The sequence below is a fragment of the Tursiops truncatus genome, chromosome 8 (genome assembly GCF_011762595.2).
Source record: "Tursiops truncatus isolate mTurTru1 chromosome 8, mTurTru1.mat.Y, whole genome shotgun sequence".
In the NCBI taxonomy this organism is placed as follows: domain Eukaryota; kingdom Metazoa; phylum Chordata; class Mammalia; order Artiodactyla; family Delphinidae; genus Tursiops; species Tursiops truncatus.
Window position 1 is genome coordinate 89,151,960 of NC_047041.1, and position 19,387 is coordinate 89,171,346.

The following is a 19,387-nucleotide window of genomic DNA, read 5'->3' on the forward strand; positions in this document are numbered from 1 at the left end:
CCTCCATGGTAATACAGCCTCCTCTTCCCTTTTCACTGCACTCACACCAACATATACAATCATTCACTAAAACTGTTCTTGCTAGAGCGATCACTAACTTCCCAATTCCCAAATTCAGTGACTATTTTTAAATTTCTTAGATGGTTATATTTGTATTTATGCCCTTTGTAAAACTCTATTTGTCTGACTCTTGTAAATCTTCTCTTGGTTCTCCTCTTCATTTTTTTCTTCTTTATCTTCTTGTTCATCTGCTTCTTTAAACCTCAGGAACTTAACCCATGCCAATTTCTATTTCAAAGGCTCTGCCTTCACCCCTCCTTGTGTGGTAGAAATTCATTCCTCTCTTCTCCCTTTAAAAGCCACTACTATAAAGAAGCCTCCCAGGCTAGAAAAAAGTCCCTCAATTATCTGATCCTGAAATTTTACTTGATAGCACTTATCACAACTGCAATTAAACAATTATTTGTCCTTTGTCTTCCCTTTTTAGCCTGAGACTTATCTTCAAAGTGATAGCACCAGGGTCTAGCATAGAGCCTGGCACATCATAAAGACTCTAGGTATATTTCTTTAATGGATTTTTGAACAAATAATTTTCTCTTCCTTGCCACACCTATCAAATGTTGTTATTTCTCACAGTCCTATCCTTTACCCACTGAGTACTGGGTGGTCCCACTCTCTCACTTTTCACTCTAAATTTTATATTGATTACAGAAAGATAAATATCGCTAGTCCAGAAATCCTTCCTGCTGGAGAACTCTACTTGAATTTCTCATCAGTATTGTAGAACCAAACTGAAAGGGAGTCACTTATGTCAAGGACAAAATGGAGACAGCCAACACAAGGCACATGAAGAAAACTTAACCTAACCTTACAGAAATTTACAGGTCTATTCTAAGAAGTCAGCAGAGATTACCAGCCAATCTCCAAACACTAAGTCTGTTCACACCATCTCTGAACTTGTTAACGTGACTCAGTTACCCTAATCCAAAAAGATAAAAAGAACAGCAGGCAACCAATCAGCTAAAAAAGCCAGATAAGTTTTGCATTTACCCCATAAAAATCCCTGAGTGTGTGCGCAACTCAGAACTTGAGTTTTCCAGCTTGCAATTTGAAAGCCTTGCAATAGACTCATCTTTCCACTTTGCATTATTCAGTGTGCAGATTTTGGTTTTTGACAGTATTCGAACTTCATATATCTAACACTTAGTGAAGATATAACCTTCCTCCCCTAGCCGCTCCCCCCCCCCAGAACAGCATGTTCTACCTCAGCTGCTAACTATAAACATTATTTTCTAACCCTCATCCACCTCCATATTTCTACTAGTTAACAAATCTAAGAAATCTGGACTCCCTCTCCTCTCCCACCATCCAGTGAGAAACCAAGTCCAGATAACTCAGCTTGATTTTTTTTGTTTTTTTAATTGGACCCTTCAACACATCCCACCTATAACTTCCATTAATCCTCTCTTCACTGCAGTAATGAAGCACCCTCCTTAACTTTTTCGTCTTCTGGCATGCAAGCAACCTATCCAAAGCTCAAATCTGAGTCCACTCAGTTACTTGACAATGTTAATACTTCATCATCATCTATAAGCTAAATTCAACAGGTCAAAAAGCTCTACAAGGTCTTTAATCATTGTCTTAGTTTGTCTTTAGCAATCTCCAAATTCCCTGTTTTGCTCCAGCACCATCAAACCACTTGCATTTCCATCGTATGTGATGTTGCTTGTTCCTTGACCTTGCTGTACATTGTGATGGAAAAGCTGATGGATCCCATCCTTCTACCTGGCTAACTCCTGTTCATCTATTAGAGCTCAACCCAGGCTTCACTTCATAAAAGAAGCAAATGTGATTACCCCTCCCTCAACCACACTGCCCAGGTCTATTGCCTTTATCTCTGCTTATATTGTATGCACTGTCTCTTCCATTAAATACATCATATTACATTTGCAATACTGTAATACAGTACTCCTTGGAGGCAAAGACCGTTCTTATTCTTCATATTTCTGACAACTTTACTCACCGTCGGCAGATAGCAAGCACTCAATGAATGTTTCACAAATAAACAAATAAATGTATTTAGGAATGAAAAGATACTGAAAAGGGTCAAAGATTTAAAACTAACCATTCATGCCATGTTAAAAAGTCTACAACTAAGGCCCTATTCTCAAGTCTATCACTCATGCCTTTATATGACGAGACAACTTTCCCACTGTATTTCAGTGCTGGTCTATATTAACCATTAATTCTCTCATGTACCCATCTATTTTCTTCTGATATCTTCACTTTGGCTGCATTCATTGTATATTAATGGTAATGCTTTTATTAAGTATGAAAAATAACTAATGAAAATTGAAGGATGGATGCTTAAATTTCTCAGGAGTACTTGGTTGGTTAATTATCTTTTTAAAATTCAGGATTGTTCACTTGAGACTCCAATTTTCAAAAGTTAAGCCTCTAGATTTTGCAGGTATGCCTTATGTTTTTTTTCTCTCTTTTTTCTACTTCACAAGCAAAAAATTAATGCCTAGTGTTTACCTCTTAAGTAGTTTAGACAGCTTTAGTGTGTTGTATTCTAAGAAAGATAAATATTGACTTCATGAAAACAGTTTATATGTTTTCATGTAAACAGTTTGGTGTGTGTATTCTAAGAAAGATAAAAGTGACTTCATGAAAGCAGTTTATACCTTTTCATGTAAGTACAACAACTGAGATTGTTAAACGGGATTTATTTTAGTGGAAAGGGATTGGAACATGATTTTTTAGCTAATGTGTTTTTCATAAGTATATCCATCAATGACATTTGATTGGAATATAAAAGTAAATCATAATGCAACCTTAAAAATAAAATACCAAACCTGATTGATTATGATAAAACTAATTTGATTGATTCATTTTCATCTTTGAATGCCAGCTGATCTATAATGCTTTCCACTTGAAGTGCCCCTGTGAAATTCAATATGTCAATATTCAAACATTGCCATATTAACCAATCTAGTGCTTCAAAGGCATTGGCCTACCCATTTCATTAGTCCACTCGAAGGGACAAATAAGACTAATACCCAATTACCAAATTGTATCCCCAAAGAGGAGCCTGTTTTCCAGACCATGACCTACTAGAACATAAGAGGTGAAATATTCTGAGGAGACTGTTAACAATTTTCTATTCTGAATAATACATGTCATTGCTAAATCGCCTGTAAACTACAATTCTCTTCTTTCACTCTTAGTTTTCTAATTTTTGTGCATTGGAAAGAGTTTAATTTCTTCATCTCTAAAGTGGAGATAGTACTTACTTTATAGGGCTTTGTAAGGACTGGAGAAGATGAGTGTAGATAAGGTAACTATAGTAACATGATCATTGCCATCCCCTGACAATAATTCCTCCTGGAGGGCAAGTTGTGCCTTCTGTACTTCTGTTGCACTCTACAGAGTGCTATCTGGAAACTCTTGTAGGGAATTTGACATTACAAGCATTTGTTCTTGTTATGACCTTGCCCAACTTAGAAGCAAATGTTCTGGTCATTGCTTATTAATGGCCAATGTTATCTGGCATTGCCATTAACAATGAGCTAAGAACATTAATACGAATCATGGAATCAAGGTGATATTACCAGATGATAAGTTTTGTAGGAGGGGGGTGACCAACCATTCTGGTTTGCCTTGAATTAAATGGTTTCTGGGATACAGGATGTCCACTGCTAAAACCAGAAAAGTCTGGGCAAACCAAAGTGAATTGGTCATCGAATCACATAGGGCTTAACTTTGTTTTGTTCACTGTTGTATAACCAGAGTCTTGAATACGGCCTGGAATTAAGTAGGTTTCTCAAATGATATTCACTATGTGCATGAATCCATTCCAACATAAAAATAATCTATGTTTTACACTTTTACCATTTACTTTTTTTTCCCAGTGATTAGTTTTCTTTCTATTTTATGTTTATGGCTTCAAAATATTAATAGTTCTACATGCAGACAAGTGAACTATTCAGGGAATATTTAATTCATTAATTAAAATACAGTCACATACAATTCTTTCTAGGCTCAACACATAAGAAAACAGGTGAAAGCACTTTCTGAGCTATAAAGCACAGAGTTTTTATTTTTGAATTATCTTATGAATACCTAATGGTATTCCACTAATTTCCACAAGCCCGGTTTATTTCTGACATTACTCTAATTGTAGAATTTTACACCTTAACATCAGTGCTTCCTCTGATTACTAATATGGCTTTTAAATAACTATCAAAAGTCACTTTCAGTATTTATTACAAATTGAATTTTATAAGAGTTTAATGTTAATGTCAATAAATTGAAACGATGTTGGCCAATAAATGAGATTTTTATCTCTTTAGCATATACTGTCTGATGAATAACCTATATATACATATTGGCATCTGTCTTTCATAGGAAGTTGGGTAACAAGTTTACTTTCATAAAATTATATAGATATAAATATATATTCTATATCTTTTTAAGCATTTTTCAATATTGTGAATTTCCTGCTTTCTTCCTTTTTCTTCAAGGTAGAAGTTACATTAATCATAATAAAATATCAGATCTCTTAAGTGGAGTTCAAGAATAGAAATAAAAAGAGGCACCACCCCTACAATGCCTAGGAAATAATTTATTCACCTATATGAGTTGCTCCCAATATTGATAGGATGGAACTCCAGACTGCATAACTAAATGTTGTGTAGAAGTGACAGATTCTCATTTTATAGTACTTCTAGAAAACTTGAAAACATGCTGAGGAAAGAAAGCCAGGGAAAAAATATACTTCCACATAGAATAAAGATATTCTACTCTATTAGAATATCTATATTCTAATAGAGTATTCTATTTTCTATTCTAAAAAACAAAAGTGCAATTGAGCTCATAAAGGCTAGCGTTAACTTTGTAAGAGTGACTTATTTGCAAGACTCTTGAAAAACTTTTAGGTGAGAATACATAGCTACATGACATTTTTATGGTCAGAATTAACAAAAGTTCATTGTTTTTTAAAAGTTCACTTATGTTAAGAAATATCTTTACGAGCATGAGTTAGTCTGCTTGAGAGCTGTTGGAAAGAGAAACTTTATTACTTCTCTCTTTCATTTTGTAAAACTTTATTTTTTTAAAAATAGAACTAGCCATAGGACGAGGAAGTCCAATTCAACATTTGACTTTTGAGGCATTTTACAAATTCTGTTATAGTTAATTATTTTCATAACGATTCCATTAGTAAAGAAACCCTTGATTTCCGTAGTATTACAAATTATTTGATTTAAAATTTTATAGTAGCTACCATAAAAAAGTATATACCAGAAAATACATCATAATTACTCTTGTGTACGTTTTAATATATTTAGTTCAATTGAGGCTTCATTTATTTTTCTCAGAATTATACACTGTACAAAACTAGCAACTGTGTTTAAACAGAAATTAAGTTCCACTTGGAGGACTTCCCTGGTGGTCCAGTGGTTACGATTTCATGCTTCCACTGCAGGGGACGTGGGTTCCGTCCCTAGTCGGGAAACTAAGATCCCGCTTACCGCGCAGTGTGGCCATAAAAAAAATAAAGAAGAGAGAGAAATTAAGTTCCAGTTTATTTTTATCACTTTTAACGTGGAACTAAGGGCTGCAAAGTAAGGAGATTTACTAATTGTCATTCAGAAACCTTACTGATATATAGACATAATAGATGGTAGGGATTCCCATAATGGATGGGCTTCGGTCATGATCTCCTAGGACTGAGCTGGGTGGATATTCTGCTAAGTTCCCAGGGTTGCAGAGCTTAAATCAGAATGGGTTTTGTTGCCATCACAGAGACCAGCCCCTCTCCTTCAAACAGCGTTGAATCTTCTCTTTTATCCGAGTAAAAAGCCATATATTAACTACTTCTGCCAACCAGATAAAGATGGGATTGATGTCATTGGGACAAATTCAAATTCAGCATCAAATATCTAATAAAAGGTAGCAGTAATAACCTGAAAAATGAAATTAAGTTACTGGAACAAATACTGAAAGATAAGTCTTCATGGTCTGGAGTTTTGTGAAGGTTTGTTTTCTGTATTTTGCTCAGGACATATATGAGTATCCTCATTTAGTGTGCGTTAACAAAATTTATGAAATGAAAAGATTTCCCAATGTCATGTGCTTCCATTTAAATAGATTAATACATTGTCTGTCCTGTAGCAACACCCTCCCCTTCTTTTTTTCTTTTTATTTATTCTGGGCGGAAGCAAAAAAGAACAGTAGTTTTCTCACTGCCACTAAACACTTATTATACAATTTAATTATATAATTTTATATGTAATTTGTATATCTTCTCAATGTTAAGAAAGGTTGAAAGTTCGGAAGTTTTTTTTAAAAAAATAAGTTTATTTATTTATTTGTTTTTGGCTACGTTGGGTCTTTGTAGCTGCGCGCAGGCTTTCTCTAGTTGCGGCGAGTGGGGACTACTCTTCATTGCAGTGTGCGGGCTTCTCATTGTGGTGGCTTCTCTTGTTGCAGAGCATGGGCTCTAGGCACACCCACTTCAGTGTTTGTGTCACATGAGCTCAGTAGTTGTGGCTCATGGGCTCTAGAGCACAGGCTCAGTAGTTGTGGCACATGGGCTTAGTTGCTCTGGGTCATGTGGGATCGTCCTGGACCAGGGCTCAAACCTGTGTCCCCTGCATTGGCAGGCAGATTCTTAACCAATGCACCACAAGGGGAGCCCAGAAAGTTCAGAAGTTTTGTTGGCAGCACTTAAAAAAAACAAAATGATAGGAACTGGTATGTGTTGTAAGAATGCTTCATTCAGTACCTAAATTTGGATCTTAATTGACAGTGCACTATCAGTAATTCTAGGAAGATTCTTTTTTATCTCCTAGAGCCAGATGTATCTTATTTTATGTCCTGGAAAGACAACAGAATCACAGCTGATTTCTATCTAAAACAGAGTTTGTAGGAATTCATATTTCTTCTTATGGCAGAGGAGAAAAAATACAAGGTACATTGATGTTTTAAGGCAACTGTTTAGACTCATTTTTATCTGAAGTAGCTTTTGTACAGAAATCACTTCCTAATGAAATATAAGAATGTGTATATTTTTGGGGGGAGAGATATCTTTATAAGAGATTTGACTCTGTGAAAATCCATATTATGAGAAAAGGACAAATGGCTTCCTAAAAGACTATGACTCCTCACTCAGGCATTCACGTTACATCTGTGATATTTAATGACATAATTATCTTCAATATTATTATTAAAACCAGTAAGACAAAGCACTAAATAAACAATTTAACACATTATTTAAAACTTACATTGCAGAGGACAGACAGCAGAAGCAAGAAGAACTACAATCCTGAAGCCTGTGGAACAAAAACCACATTCACAGAAAGAGAGACAAGACGAAAAGGCAGAGGGCTATGTATCAGATGAAGGAACAAGATAAAACCCCAGAAAAACAACTAAATGAAGTGGAGACAGGCAACCTTCCAGAAAAAGAATTCAGAAAAATGACAGTGAAGATGATCCAGGACCTTGGGAAAAAAATGGAGGCAAAGATCGAAAAGATGCAAGAAATGTTTAACAAAGACCTAGGAGAATTAAAGAATAAACAGAGATGAACAATACAGTAACTGAAATGAAAACTACACTAGAAGGAATCAATAGCAGAATGACTGAGGCAGAAAAACGGATAAGTGACCTGGAAGACAGAATGGTGGGATTCACTGATGCAGAACAGAATAAAGAAAAAAGAATGAAAAGAAATGAAGACAGCCTAAGAGACCCCTGAGAAAACACTAAATGCAACAACATTTGCATTATAGGGGTTCCAGAGGAGAAGAGAGAGAGAATGCACCCGAGAAAATATTTGAAGAGATTATAGTCGAAAACTTCCCTAACATGGGAAAGGAAATAGCCACCCAAGTCCAGGAAGTGCAGAGAGTCCCATACAGGATAAACCCAGGGAGAAACAGGCTGAGACACATAGTAATCAAACTGGCAAAAATCAAAGACAAAGAAAAATTATTAAAAGCAGCAAGGGAAAAATGACAAATAACATACAAGGGAACTCCCATAAGGTTAACAGCTGATTTCTCAGCAGAAACTCTACAAGCCAGAAGGGAGTGGCATGATATACTTAAAGTGATGAAAGGGAAGAATCTACAGCCAAGATTACTCTACCCAGCAAGGATCACATTCAGATTCCATGGAGAAATCAAAAGCTTTACAGACAAGCAAAAGCTAAGAGAATTCAGCACCACTAAACCAGCTCTACAACAAATGTTAAAGGAACTTCTCTAACTGGGAAACACAAGAGAATAAAGGACCTACAAAAAAAAAAAACCAAATAATTAAGAAAATGGTAATAGGAACATACATATTGAAAATTACCTTAAACGTGAATGGATTAAATGCTCCAACCAAAAGACAGAGGCTCACTGAATGGATACAAAAACAAGACTTATATATATGCTGTCTAAAAGAGACCCATATCAGACCTAGGGATGCCTACAGACTGAAAGTGAGGGGATGGAAAAAGATATTCCATGCAAATGGAAATCAAAAGAAAGCTGGAGTAGGAATACTCATATCAGATCAAATAGACTTTAAAATAAAGAATGTTACAAGAGACAAGGAAGGACACTACATAATGATCAGGGGATCAATCCAAGAAGAAGATAGAACAATTATAAATATATATGGCACCCAACATAGGAGCACCTCAATACATAAGGCAACGGCTAACCACTACAAAAGAGGAAATCGACAGTAACACAATAATAGTAGGGAACTTTAACACCTCACTTACACCAATGGGCAGATCATCGAAAATGAAAATAAATAAGGAAAAAGAAGCTTTAAATGACACAACAGAACAGATAGATTTAATTGATATTTATAGGACATTCCAACCAAAAACAGCAGATTACACTTTCTTCTCAAGTGCACATGGAACATTCTCCAGGATAGAGCACATCTTCAGTCACAAATCAAGCTTCAGTAAATTTAAGAAAATTGAAATCATATCAAGCATCTTTTCTGACCACAACACTATGAGGTTAGAAATGAATTACAGGGGAAAAAACGTAAAAAACACAAAAACATGGAGTCTAAACAATACGTTACTAAATAACGAAGAGATCACTGAAGAAATCAAAAAATACCTAGAGACAAATGACAATGAAAATATGACGATCCAAAATCTATGGGATGCAGCAAAAGTGGTTCTAAGAGGGAAGTTTATAGCTATACAAGCCTATGTCAAGAAACAAGAAAAATCTCAAATAAGCAATCTAACCTTACACCTGAAGAAACTAGAGAAAGAAGAAGAAACAAAGCCTAAACTTAGCAGAAGGAAAGAAATCATAAAGATTATAGCAGAAATAAATTAAATAGAAACAAAAAATACCAAAGATCAATAAAACTAAAGGCTGGTTTTTTGAGAAGATAAACAAAATTGATAAACCATTAGCCAAACTCATCACGAAAAAGAGGGAGAGGACTCAAATCAATAAAATTAGAAATGAAAAAGGAGAAGTTACAACAAACACCACAGAAATACAAAGCATCCTAAGAGACTACTACAAGCAACTCTATGCCAATAAAATGGACAACCTGGAAGAAATAGACAAATTCTTCACAAGGTATAACCTTCCAAGACTGAACCAGGAAGAAATAGAAAATATGGACAGACCAATCACAAGTAATGAAATTGAAACTGTGATTAAAAATCTTCCAACAAACAAAAGTCCAGGACCAGATGGCCTCACAGGTGAATTCTATCAAACATTTAGAAAAGAGCTAACACCCATTCTTCTCAAACTCTTCCAAAAAATTGCAGAGGAAGGAACACTCCCAAACTCATTCTCTGAGGCCACCATCACCCTGATACCAAAACCAGACAAAGATACTACAAAAAAGACAGTTACAGACCAATATCACTGATGAATATAGATGCAAAAATCCTCAACAAAATACTAGCAAACAGAATCCAACAACACATTAAAAGGATTATATACCATGATCAAGTGGGATTTATCCCAGGGATGCAAGGATTCCTCAATATACGCAAATAAATCAATGTGATACACCATATTAACAAATTGAAGAATAAAAACCATATGATCATCTCAAAAGACGCCAAAAAAGCTTTTGACAAAATTCAACATCCATTTATGATAAAAACTCTCCAGAAAGTGGGCATAGAGGGAGGCTACCTCAACATAATAAAGGCCACATATGACAAACCCACAGCAAGCATCATTCTCAATGGTGAAAAACTGAAAGCATTTCCTCTAAGATCAGGAACAAGACAAGGATGTCCACTCTTGCCACTATTATTCAACATAGTTTTGGAAATCCTAGCCATAGCAATCAGAGAAGAAAAAGAAATAAAAAGAATACAAATTGGAAAAGAAGTAAAACTGTCACTGTTGGCAGATGACATGATAGTATATGTAGAGAATCCTAAAGATGCCACCAGAAAACTACTAGAGCTAATCAATGAATTTGGTAAAGTTGCAGTATACAAAATTAATGCACAGAAATCTCTTGCATTCCTATACAATAACGATGAAAAAGCTGAAAGAGAAATTAAGGAAGCACTCTCATTTACCATTGCAACAAAAAGAATAAAATACTTAGGAATAAACTTACCTAGGAAGACAAAAGACCTAGTGGCAGAAAACTATAAGACACTGATGAAAGTAATTAGAGATGATACCAACAGATGGAGAGATATACCATGTTCTTGGAGTGGAAGAATCAATATTGTGAAAATGACTATACTACCCAAAGCAATCTATAGATTCAATGTAATCCTTATCAAATTACCAACGGCATTTGTTACAGAACTAAAACAAAAAATCTTAACATTTGTATGGAGACACAAAAGACCCCGAATAGCCAAAGCGTTCTTGAGGGAAACAAAAGGAGCTGGAGGAATCTGACTCCCTGACTTCAGACTATACTACAAAGCTATAATAATCAAGACAATATGGTACTGGCACAAAAACAGAAACATAGATCAATGGAACAAGATAGAAAGCCCAGAGATAAACCTATGCACCTATGGTCAACTAATCTATGACAAAGGAGGCAAGAATATACAATGGAGAAAAGACAGTCTCTTCAATAAGTGGTGCTGGGAAAACTGGACAGCTACATCTAAAAGAATAAAATTAGAACACTCCCTAACACCATACACAAAAATAAACTCAAAATGGATTTGAGACCTAAATGTAAGACCGGAAACTATAAAACTCTTAGAGGAAAACATAGGAAGAACACTCTTTGACATAAATCACAGCAAGATCTTTTTTGATCCACCTCCTAGAGTAATGGAAATAAAAACAAACAAATGGGAGCTAATGGAACTTCAAAGCTTTTGCACAGCAAAGGAAACCATAAACAAGACGAAAAGACAACCCTCAGAAGGGGAGAAAATATTTGCAAATGATCTCCAATATATATAAACAGCTCATACAGCTCAATATTAAAATAACAAACAACCCAATACAAAAATGGGCAGAAAACCTAAATAGACATTTCTCCAAAGAAGACATACAGATGGCCAAGAAGCACATGAAAAGCTGCCCAACATCACTAATTATTAGAGAAATGCAAATCAAAACTACAATGAGGTAGCACCTAACACCAGTTAGAATGGGCACCATAGAAAATGTACAAGAAATAAATGCTGGAGAGGGTGTGGAGAAAAGGGAACCTTCTTGCACAGTTGGTGGGAATGCAAATTGATACAGCCACTATGGAGAACAGTATGGAGGTCCCTTAAAAAACTAAAAATAGAATTACCATATGATCCAGCAATCCCACTACTGGGCCTATACCCAGAGAAAACTGTAATTCAAAAGGACACATGCACCCCAATGTCCTTGCAGCACTATTTACAATAGCCAGGTCATGGAAGCAACCTAAATGCCCATCAACAGACGAATGGATAAAGAAGATGTGGTACATATATACGATGGAATATTACTCAGCCATAAAAGGGACGAAATTGGGTCATTTGTTGAGACATGGATGGATCTAGAGACTGTCATACAGAGTGAAGGAAGTCAGAAAGAGAAAAACAAATATCATATATTAATGCATATATGTGGAACCTAGAAAAATGGTACAGATGAACCGGTTTACAGGGCAGAAATTGAGACACAGATGTAGAGAACAAATGTATGGACACCAAGGGGGGAAGCGGCAGGGGGTGTGGGTGGGGATGGGATGAATTGGGCGATTGGGATTGACATGTATATACTGATGTGTATAAAATTGATGACTAATAAGAACCTGCTGTATAAAAATATAAGTTAAAAAATAAATTAAAAAAATAAAAATTACATTGCTTCAAAGCACCACACTGCTCATAAGCACTCATCTGAATCTTTTATTTATGTAAGTATGTTGAAGATTATCCCAAGAGGATAAAATATTCAGGTTTTTTTGTGTTTTTCTTTCACCTTGATCAATATTTACCTTGGAAATGTTGGATAACTTGGGGCCATCCACTTAATTATTTTTTTTCATGTTTCAGTAAATCCTGTTCTATAAATGTTTCTTTCCTTTTCTTTCTCCCATGTAAATAACCCTTCTATTGTCAAGTTATTTCCCAACAGATCTATATTCAGAATTTCATAGTAGGTAGGTTTTAAATAATATCCTGATTTTTAACTCTTTGATTATAAGGCCTAAAACCAATCACGGACTAGAAACATTTTCTTCCTCAAAAAAAGCATTGATCAATGTTCCAATCTAAAGTTCTAATTACCTATTTCAATCTTTGAAAAAGATGATATTTGATTCCAGAATATTCAGAATATGAGAGAAAATGATTAAAGCTATATCAGGGCCTATGTGTATGAATTATACCAAATTCTTCTAATATTTTGTCACCACAGATGTGTTTGGACATTTTCAAAAGAATTTAGGAGATTGAGGTGATAGCCAGGTATAAAAGAGTAAGATTCTGGAATAGAAAAAACTGTTGGAGAAGCTTCTTTCTAAAGCATTCTTTGATGTTTTCCCAAAGTAAACTGCGTAAGTTTAGTAGGAAATATATATATACATACTAAAATTGTCATTAGGTTATTTTAACTTGGTTAATTGTAAATGGCATATTTTTGATGCACATGAGTATTTAAGAATACTGCCACTTGGTTGCCTTTGTTTAGAATAAAAAGAGCGACAGAAATAGAAGTGTGTTTTGCTACAAGGATAGACCAGATATTTAAATAGTCACATGGGCTTTCTGCTGTACCGAGGAAGTCCACTTTGTGTGATGGACTCTAATTAGTGCAGCTACCTCATTGAGGCACCCAAAGCCAAGTACATGATTGAGAGCAAATACAGACACTGCTAATCATACACATTTAGAATTCATTTTAGTGTCCTTTAAATGATACAATTATAACACTATACCTTTCATCCCCAAAACCTGTAGTGAGGAACTTTTGTCAAAAGGATTTCTAAATTGACTGTAAAAGTCAAGTCTGGCTTAACCAATTTTTCATCAATATATGTATAGTTTTAAAAATAATTTCCAATATGTATTCATTAGGGCAACTATAATCTCTTACAGGACTGAATTGTATGCTTGACTTTCTTACCTAAATTTTTAGTTCAAGTTCACCTTTCATTCTGGTAGAATTTATCTAACTGCTCAACCACCCCTCACAGTTGAAAGGAATTGTGTGCTGGAGCTAACTCCTTAAGAATTGTAAGTTCAAATGAAAGAAGGCTTCCAATCAGCAAAGACAGAGCTTGGAGAACACAAACCAAGTAGAGAAGGCAGGATTCTTTCCCTTATGAATTTATACCAGTCTTCTTTGCATTAGCACTAGATATTCCTTGGTGAGTTGTTTGGTTGGTTGGTTTCTAAGCTGATCTACAGCTTAGAAATATATTAAGTACATTAAATATTGAATAGCTTGACAAATGACAGCCAGCATGGGTTTTCCCTTTTCTTGAGTCTTCTCCACAGTAAAAGCAAATGTGAACTGTGTTCCTAACAAAGGGAGGTAGGAAATGAGGGAGAAAAAAGCCCCTAAAAAATGGTGATCAAAAAATAGAGGCAAGATCCTCGTGTGGTCTCATTCATTTGCTATCTCTTCCTCCCAGTTCTCTGACCTATTTTGCTAGTAATGATTGGTTTTTTACACCTGGAGATCACAAAACCCTGGTGTGAGGTCCAGCCTGCGGAGTTATGTGTGAGTATCCGAGCTGCTCATTCATCAGGAGCTGAAGTTTTCCCTAGCTTAGTCAACTCTTGTCTCACCAATGAGGTGGCAGTTTTCAAGGGCCAGTAATAAGAGATGTATATTTTTACTATGCTTCACATAGATAAAGACAGAAGTCAGACACATACTATATTAAAATATCAGAAGAGTGCTGAGGTGCCAGTAACCAGAAAGTTCCTTTTTAACTTGGAAGCTAGTGTATGTTTCATACCAAAAAATTCCTCCAGTTCCTTGAAGTACCTTTAGTGAATTACCAGTGTATTAGCCTTGCTACCTCTTGGTAAGCATCCATCTGTCACAACAAATCCATACACTTCTTTACAGCCCTACAATCTACATTTGGAAGAAGAGAGTCAGCTCTTCCAGAAGGATGGAAGAAACCATGAGGAGGTTTTAGTAATAACAGTAACCTGATATTTTGAAACTCTAAGGTCCTGATTTTCAGCCTTCCACCTAACAGTAAAATTAAAGCTAGCCCCCAGTAATAAACTGATATTTCTTTAATCATATTATATAGATTGTGAGTGATTCAAAATCAGAAACCAGGTCTTGTTAATAGTGTGTCCACACACTAACATCACTGTTTAACACATAGTAGGTCTTCAATAATTATTGTTGAATTGAACTGAGTTTGCTCACACTCAGCACCAAAAATGATTTTTCAACTTGGATAATTTAGTGTACCTTTGCATTCTGTGGTTGCACTTCATTTAGCCAGCAGAATTTTATTTAGGAGACAGAGAATAAATTATACTGAAACTTTCTTTCAAGTGGAATTGAATTTACTTCACAAAATCATCATTTTTTAATCTGAGCATTCTACAAAGGGTGACCCTAATGAGAAGGAAAAAACACCACAGCATCCTTGAATATAGATCAAAAACTCAAGTCATCCATTGAAACAGGACCCTGTAGAGATTGGTGCTGTGATTGGAGATTACTATAATATTATCTTTCTTAGAAAGTAGGAAATCTAATTACCTTCGTTTCTCACATTTGAGCCATACTACAAATGAGTTGTGTCCAGGTACAGAAAAAACAACAATATTTTATTTATAATCTTATTTTTAGCTTTTGATCTACAAATTCGGGTTCTAGATTTGTTTAAAAGATCATGGGTTTTATAGATGCTCATATGTAAATTAATCTATTGTTTGCTTACTTTTTGTTTTCCATTGTATGTTCCTCCTCATAAATACAGAACAGGTCGTTACATGAAAAATATAAGATCTTGCATTTTTTCCTTGTTCTCTCTTAAAAATCTATTTCTAATATTGCATTCCCCATTGGACTACTTCATAAGGGCATGAGAGGGGGAAAAGAAAAGACAGAGGAAAAAAAAGAAAGACAAAAGAGACTGGATCTCACCACTAGAATTCACCATAAAAATCTCAAAGTGTAACAGAATTCTTACAAAATTTCCTAGACCAGTTCTTTAGGGAATTGAGATCTCCTATGAAAAATATGGCGATCGGGAAAGGCAGGGACAAGATGTGGGAAAATAGTAAATAAGTGCAGCAAAAACAGGTTCTGAGGAATACACATAATTTTGTCGGCTTTAGATCACAATAGAATTTTTAATAAATAAATTTCTTTTCTTTTTTGTTTTTTTTTTGTAAAGACACTTTTTTGAAACAGTAGATTTAGCCCAGTCATTTGTGTCATTTTTAATAAACTGTCTTTTTTTTTTGATTGTTTGTTTTTCATAACTGTAAATGTTTTAGATTTGAGTCTCTTGGACATTGTCTTTAGAGTTCATTCGGATCAATAACGGTTCATGCACTGAACTGTGTATTGAATTTATTGTGTTAACTGTTGTTGTGTGGTTGAAGGGAGATTTGTAAGAGTTGTAGTGGTTTAGGTGCTCATGCTCAATAGCAGGCATGGGCAGGTGGCTTTCCATGGGTGTGTCTCCTGTAATCTCATCATCCACATTAATGATTTCAACAGTCCTCGTTGGGGCATGATGGTTTTGCCGATGGTGCTGCTTCCTCATCTTGTAGAAAATGACCAGCATCACTGCAGCCATGAGTGTGATGGCCACAAAACAGCCAATGATGATTTTGGTAGTCTTCATGACTTCATCGATTCCTGGGATCCCACTGTTTATATCAGTCACGGGGATGGTGAAAGTTTTTTCTGTTGACCTTGTGCTCTGTGGCGTGAGAGAGGTGGTCACGTTGGTGGTCTCCCAGTCGATCACCGGAGTGGGACCCACATTGTTATCTGTGGTCCTTGCCTCATCCTGAGAAGGTTCCATAGTCTCTACTGTGACGGTTGAAAAGTACGAGAAGGGAGTAGTGTTTGCTGCAGTAACATTCAGGGTGGCCGAAGCAGTGGTATTTCCAACAGAATTACTCACCATACATGTGTACATGCCTGTATCTTGCACAGTTACATTCGTGAAGTTTAACGTCCCATCGCTGAGCACGGCTATCCGCACTTTGTACGCCCCATGTGTCATGACTGTTCCGTTTGGAGTAATCCAAGATACAGAAGTCAGGGACGTGGAGGCCCGACATTTCAGCTCAGCTGCCATGCCTTCAGTGACATTGAGGTCTGCTGGGGGCTCCACAATGACAGGAGCATAGCATGTGAAATAATTCTGGTCAAGCTCCCCAATGTACCTCCCTTTCAGATTGGGAGGCGTGTTACACCGGGCACAGCAAGCTGTGTTGGAGGGGGCCATGTCTTTTATCCACCAGCTGAGCCACAGTATGTCACAGTTACAGTTCCAGGGGTTGTGATGTAAGTGTATCCGTTCTAGATGATGCAAGGGTGTGAAGAGGTCATGAGGCAGTAATGTTAGATTGTTGTGTGCCAGGTTGATCTCCACCAGTGACTGAAGGTTATCAAAGGCATTCCGTTCAATCACTTGAATCTGGGACTGTATCATCCACAGTTTTTGAAGGTGCATCAACCCCTGGAAAGAGCCAGGCCTGATGGCAGACAGATGATTCCCAGAAAGATCCAGCTCATCTAGTTTTATGAGCGGCGTGAGGTTAGGGATTTCTCGGAGGTTGCACATGGCAAGGTTCAAATACCTCAAGTTGGACAGACCTTCAAAGGCACCTTCTGAGATATACGAAAGCCTTTTTAATTCCCCTAAGTCTAGTCGGCGCAAAGAAGGGATTCTGTTAAAAGCATAAGAAGGGATGCTTTCGATGGGGTTGTTTCGCAACCAGAGCTCCTTCAGTTTAGACAAATATACAAAAGCTCCATTTGGGATGGTCGTAAGACGATTGTCAAAGAGTTCCAGGGTGTTGAGGTTTGCCAGACCATTGAAGGCCCCAATTTCAATTGTTCTGATATGATTCCTACTCAACTGTAGGATTTCCAGGTGCCTCAAGTGTTTGAAGCTATTCACTTTGATGATCTGGATTTGGTTCTCATGGAGGTTCAGCAGCCGGGTGTTGGTGGAGATGCCATCTGGAACCTCACGTAGGTTTTTCCGAACGCAAATCACCTTGCTGAACTGGTTGCTGCAGGAGCAGACGGAAGGGCAGGTTTGAGCCCGCACCAGACCAGCCACCACAAGAAGTTGAAGAGCCAGCAGCACCACAAGCAGGGGGTCAAATAAGGCCCTGTTAAACCTAGGACCTATCATTATCTGCTGTGGATGTAAGGTCATCTTGTTCAACATTCATAATTTATCTGGTGTTGGTCCTTCTGGAGTTCTAATAATCTGCAATACAATGAGAGCAAAAAAGAGTATTAGATCTCCTCCAGATGTCTTTCTGGAGTCACTGTATGTAGTGTCATTTATTAAGCGATCTGGCTCATATTTATAGAGAAGTGTTTTTGTACTTTGAGTCAGCAGCCATCCACAGCCAATATTCCATCAGATGTGCAATCACAGAGCAATGGAAGAATGAGGTAGAGGGCCTTACTGTAGTGTTTACCAACCAAGTCTGAGCTGAATGCATGAGGACATATGAAATGTACCCCACAATTAGGCTCAATGTCCAGACCAGATTGGAAAAGTTCAGAAAATAAAATTGGGGTGGGGGCTATACCAATAAACTAAAAATTCCCTCGCAAAATTATTAATACCTGGCATTTTATTGAGGATTAGTCTATGTGCCAGGCACCACAGGCTATGGAGTTCACAAACAATCCTATCCAAGAATGGCTACATAACTTGCAGGGCTCAAGGCAAAATGAAAACATGGGATGTCTTGTTAAAAATTATTAAGAATTTCAAATCAGTTACAGAAGGGCATGAAGCCAAGCATGGGCCCTTCTGAGTATGGGGCCCTTTGTAATTACACAGGCTGCATGCCCTGATCCTTTCTTAACCTTACAGCATTCCTCTGAGGAAGGAACTGTTACAGACTCCATTTTCAAGATGAAGAAATTTAATAGTAGGGGAAGTGACATGCATGCAGTCACATGGTTAGTAAGTACAGAACCAGGGCTTAGACGGTCAGCTCATCAGTCCAGGAGAATATGATCTCAAGAACTCCATGAAAAAGTTTCTGCAAGAATGATGGCAAAAGCAAAATATTTTTCACAATTAATTTTGTTAAAATACCTTTCCTTTGGGGGTGACCTGAGCTGTAAACACTGGCAACTTATCATATAGTTCCTGTGAAAATACACTGGAATAATGACATGCACAAATATACATAAATTTCTAGAGATGTTCATATACAAAAACTCATGACAACAGAGCCAACTGCTACCCATAGGTAGATATACCACAAATTAAATCACACCCCATGAAACATAATGTTTACGCACAGAAAAAAATCTTAGTATAACTGTATTATATATGTATTATGTCCCTACTCTTACTGATTTTAAGTAGATTTCTGGGAAGGAAATAAAACAACTCACTTCCTGCAACTCTTCTGGCACAAAGAGGAATTCCAACGCTTGTGTTACTCAGTATAAACCCCACTCAACTGGCTTATCATGGATTGGGCACCTGTGTAATGACCTCTCCCAAATTTCTCATCTCAATAAACAGTGCCTCTTCTGTGAATCTCCTGGGAAGAAAAAAAAGTGTGGAGGCTCACCATATCCAATTCAAAAAGGCACTAAGACAATAATTTAGTATTTATTACGTGTCACCTTGGGCAGGTTACTTATCCTCTCCATGGCTCAATCTTACTTGCAAAATGGGAATGACATAATTACATAACCCTTAGTGTTAC

General features: G+C 36.6%; 1 protein-coding gene across 2 annotated transcripts in view; it reads right to left on the reverse strand.

Moving 5' to 3' along the window:
* Positions 1–15,004: 15,004 nt before the first annotated feature.
* LRRC4C (leucine rich repeat containing 4C) overlaps positions 15,005–19,387 on the reverse strand; it is a 155,020-nt gene continuing 150,637 nt past the window's right edge. For both annotated transcript variants that reach the window (XM_019948523.3, XM_073808793.1), the window contains one exon: positions 15,005–17,913. In XM_019948523.3, the coding sequence (XP_019804082.1) occupies positions 15,949–17,871 (1,923 nt within the window). In that variant the 5' untranslated portion in view covers positions 17,872–17,913 and the 3' untranslated portion in view covers positions 15,005–15,948. The remainder of the gene's footprint in view (positions 17,914–19,387) is intronic.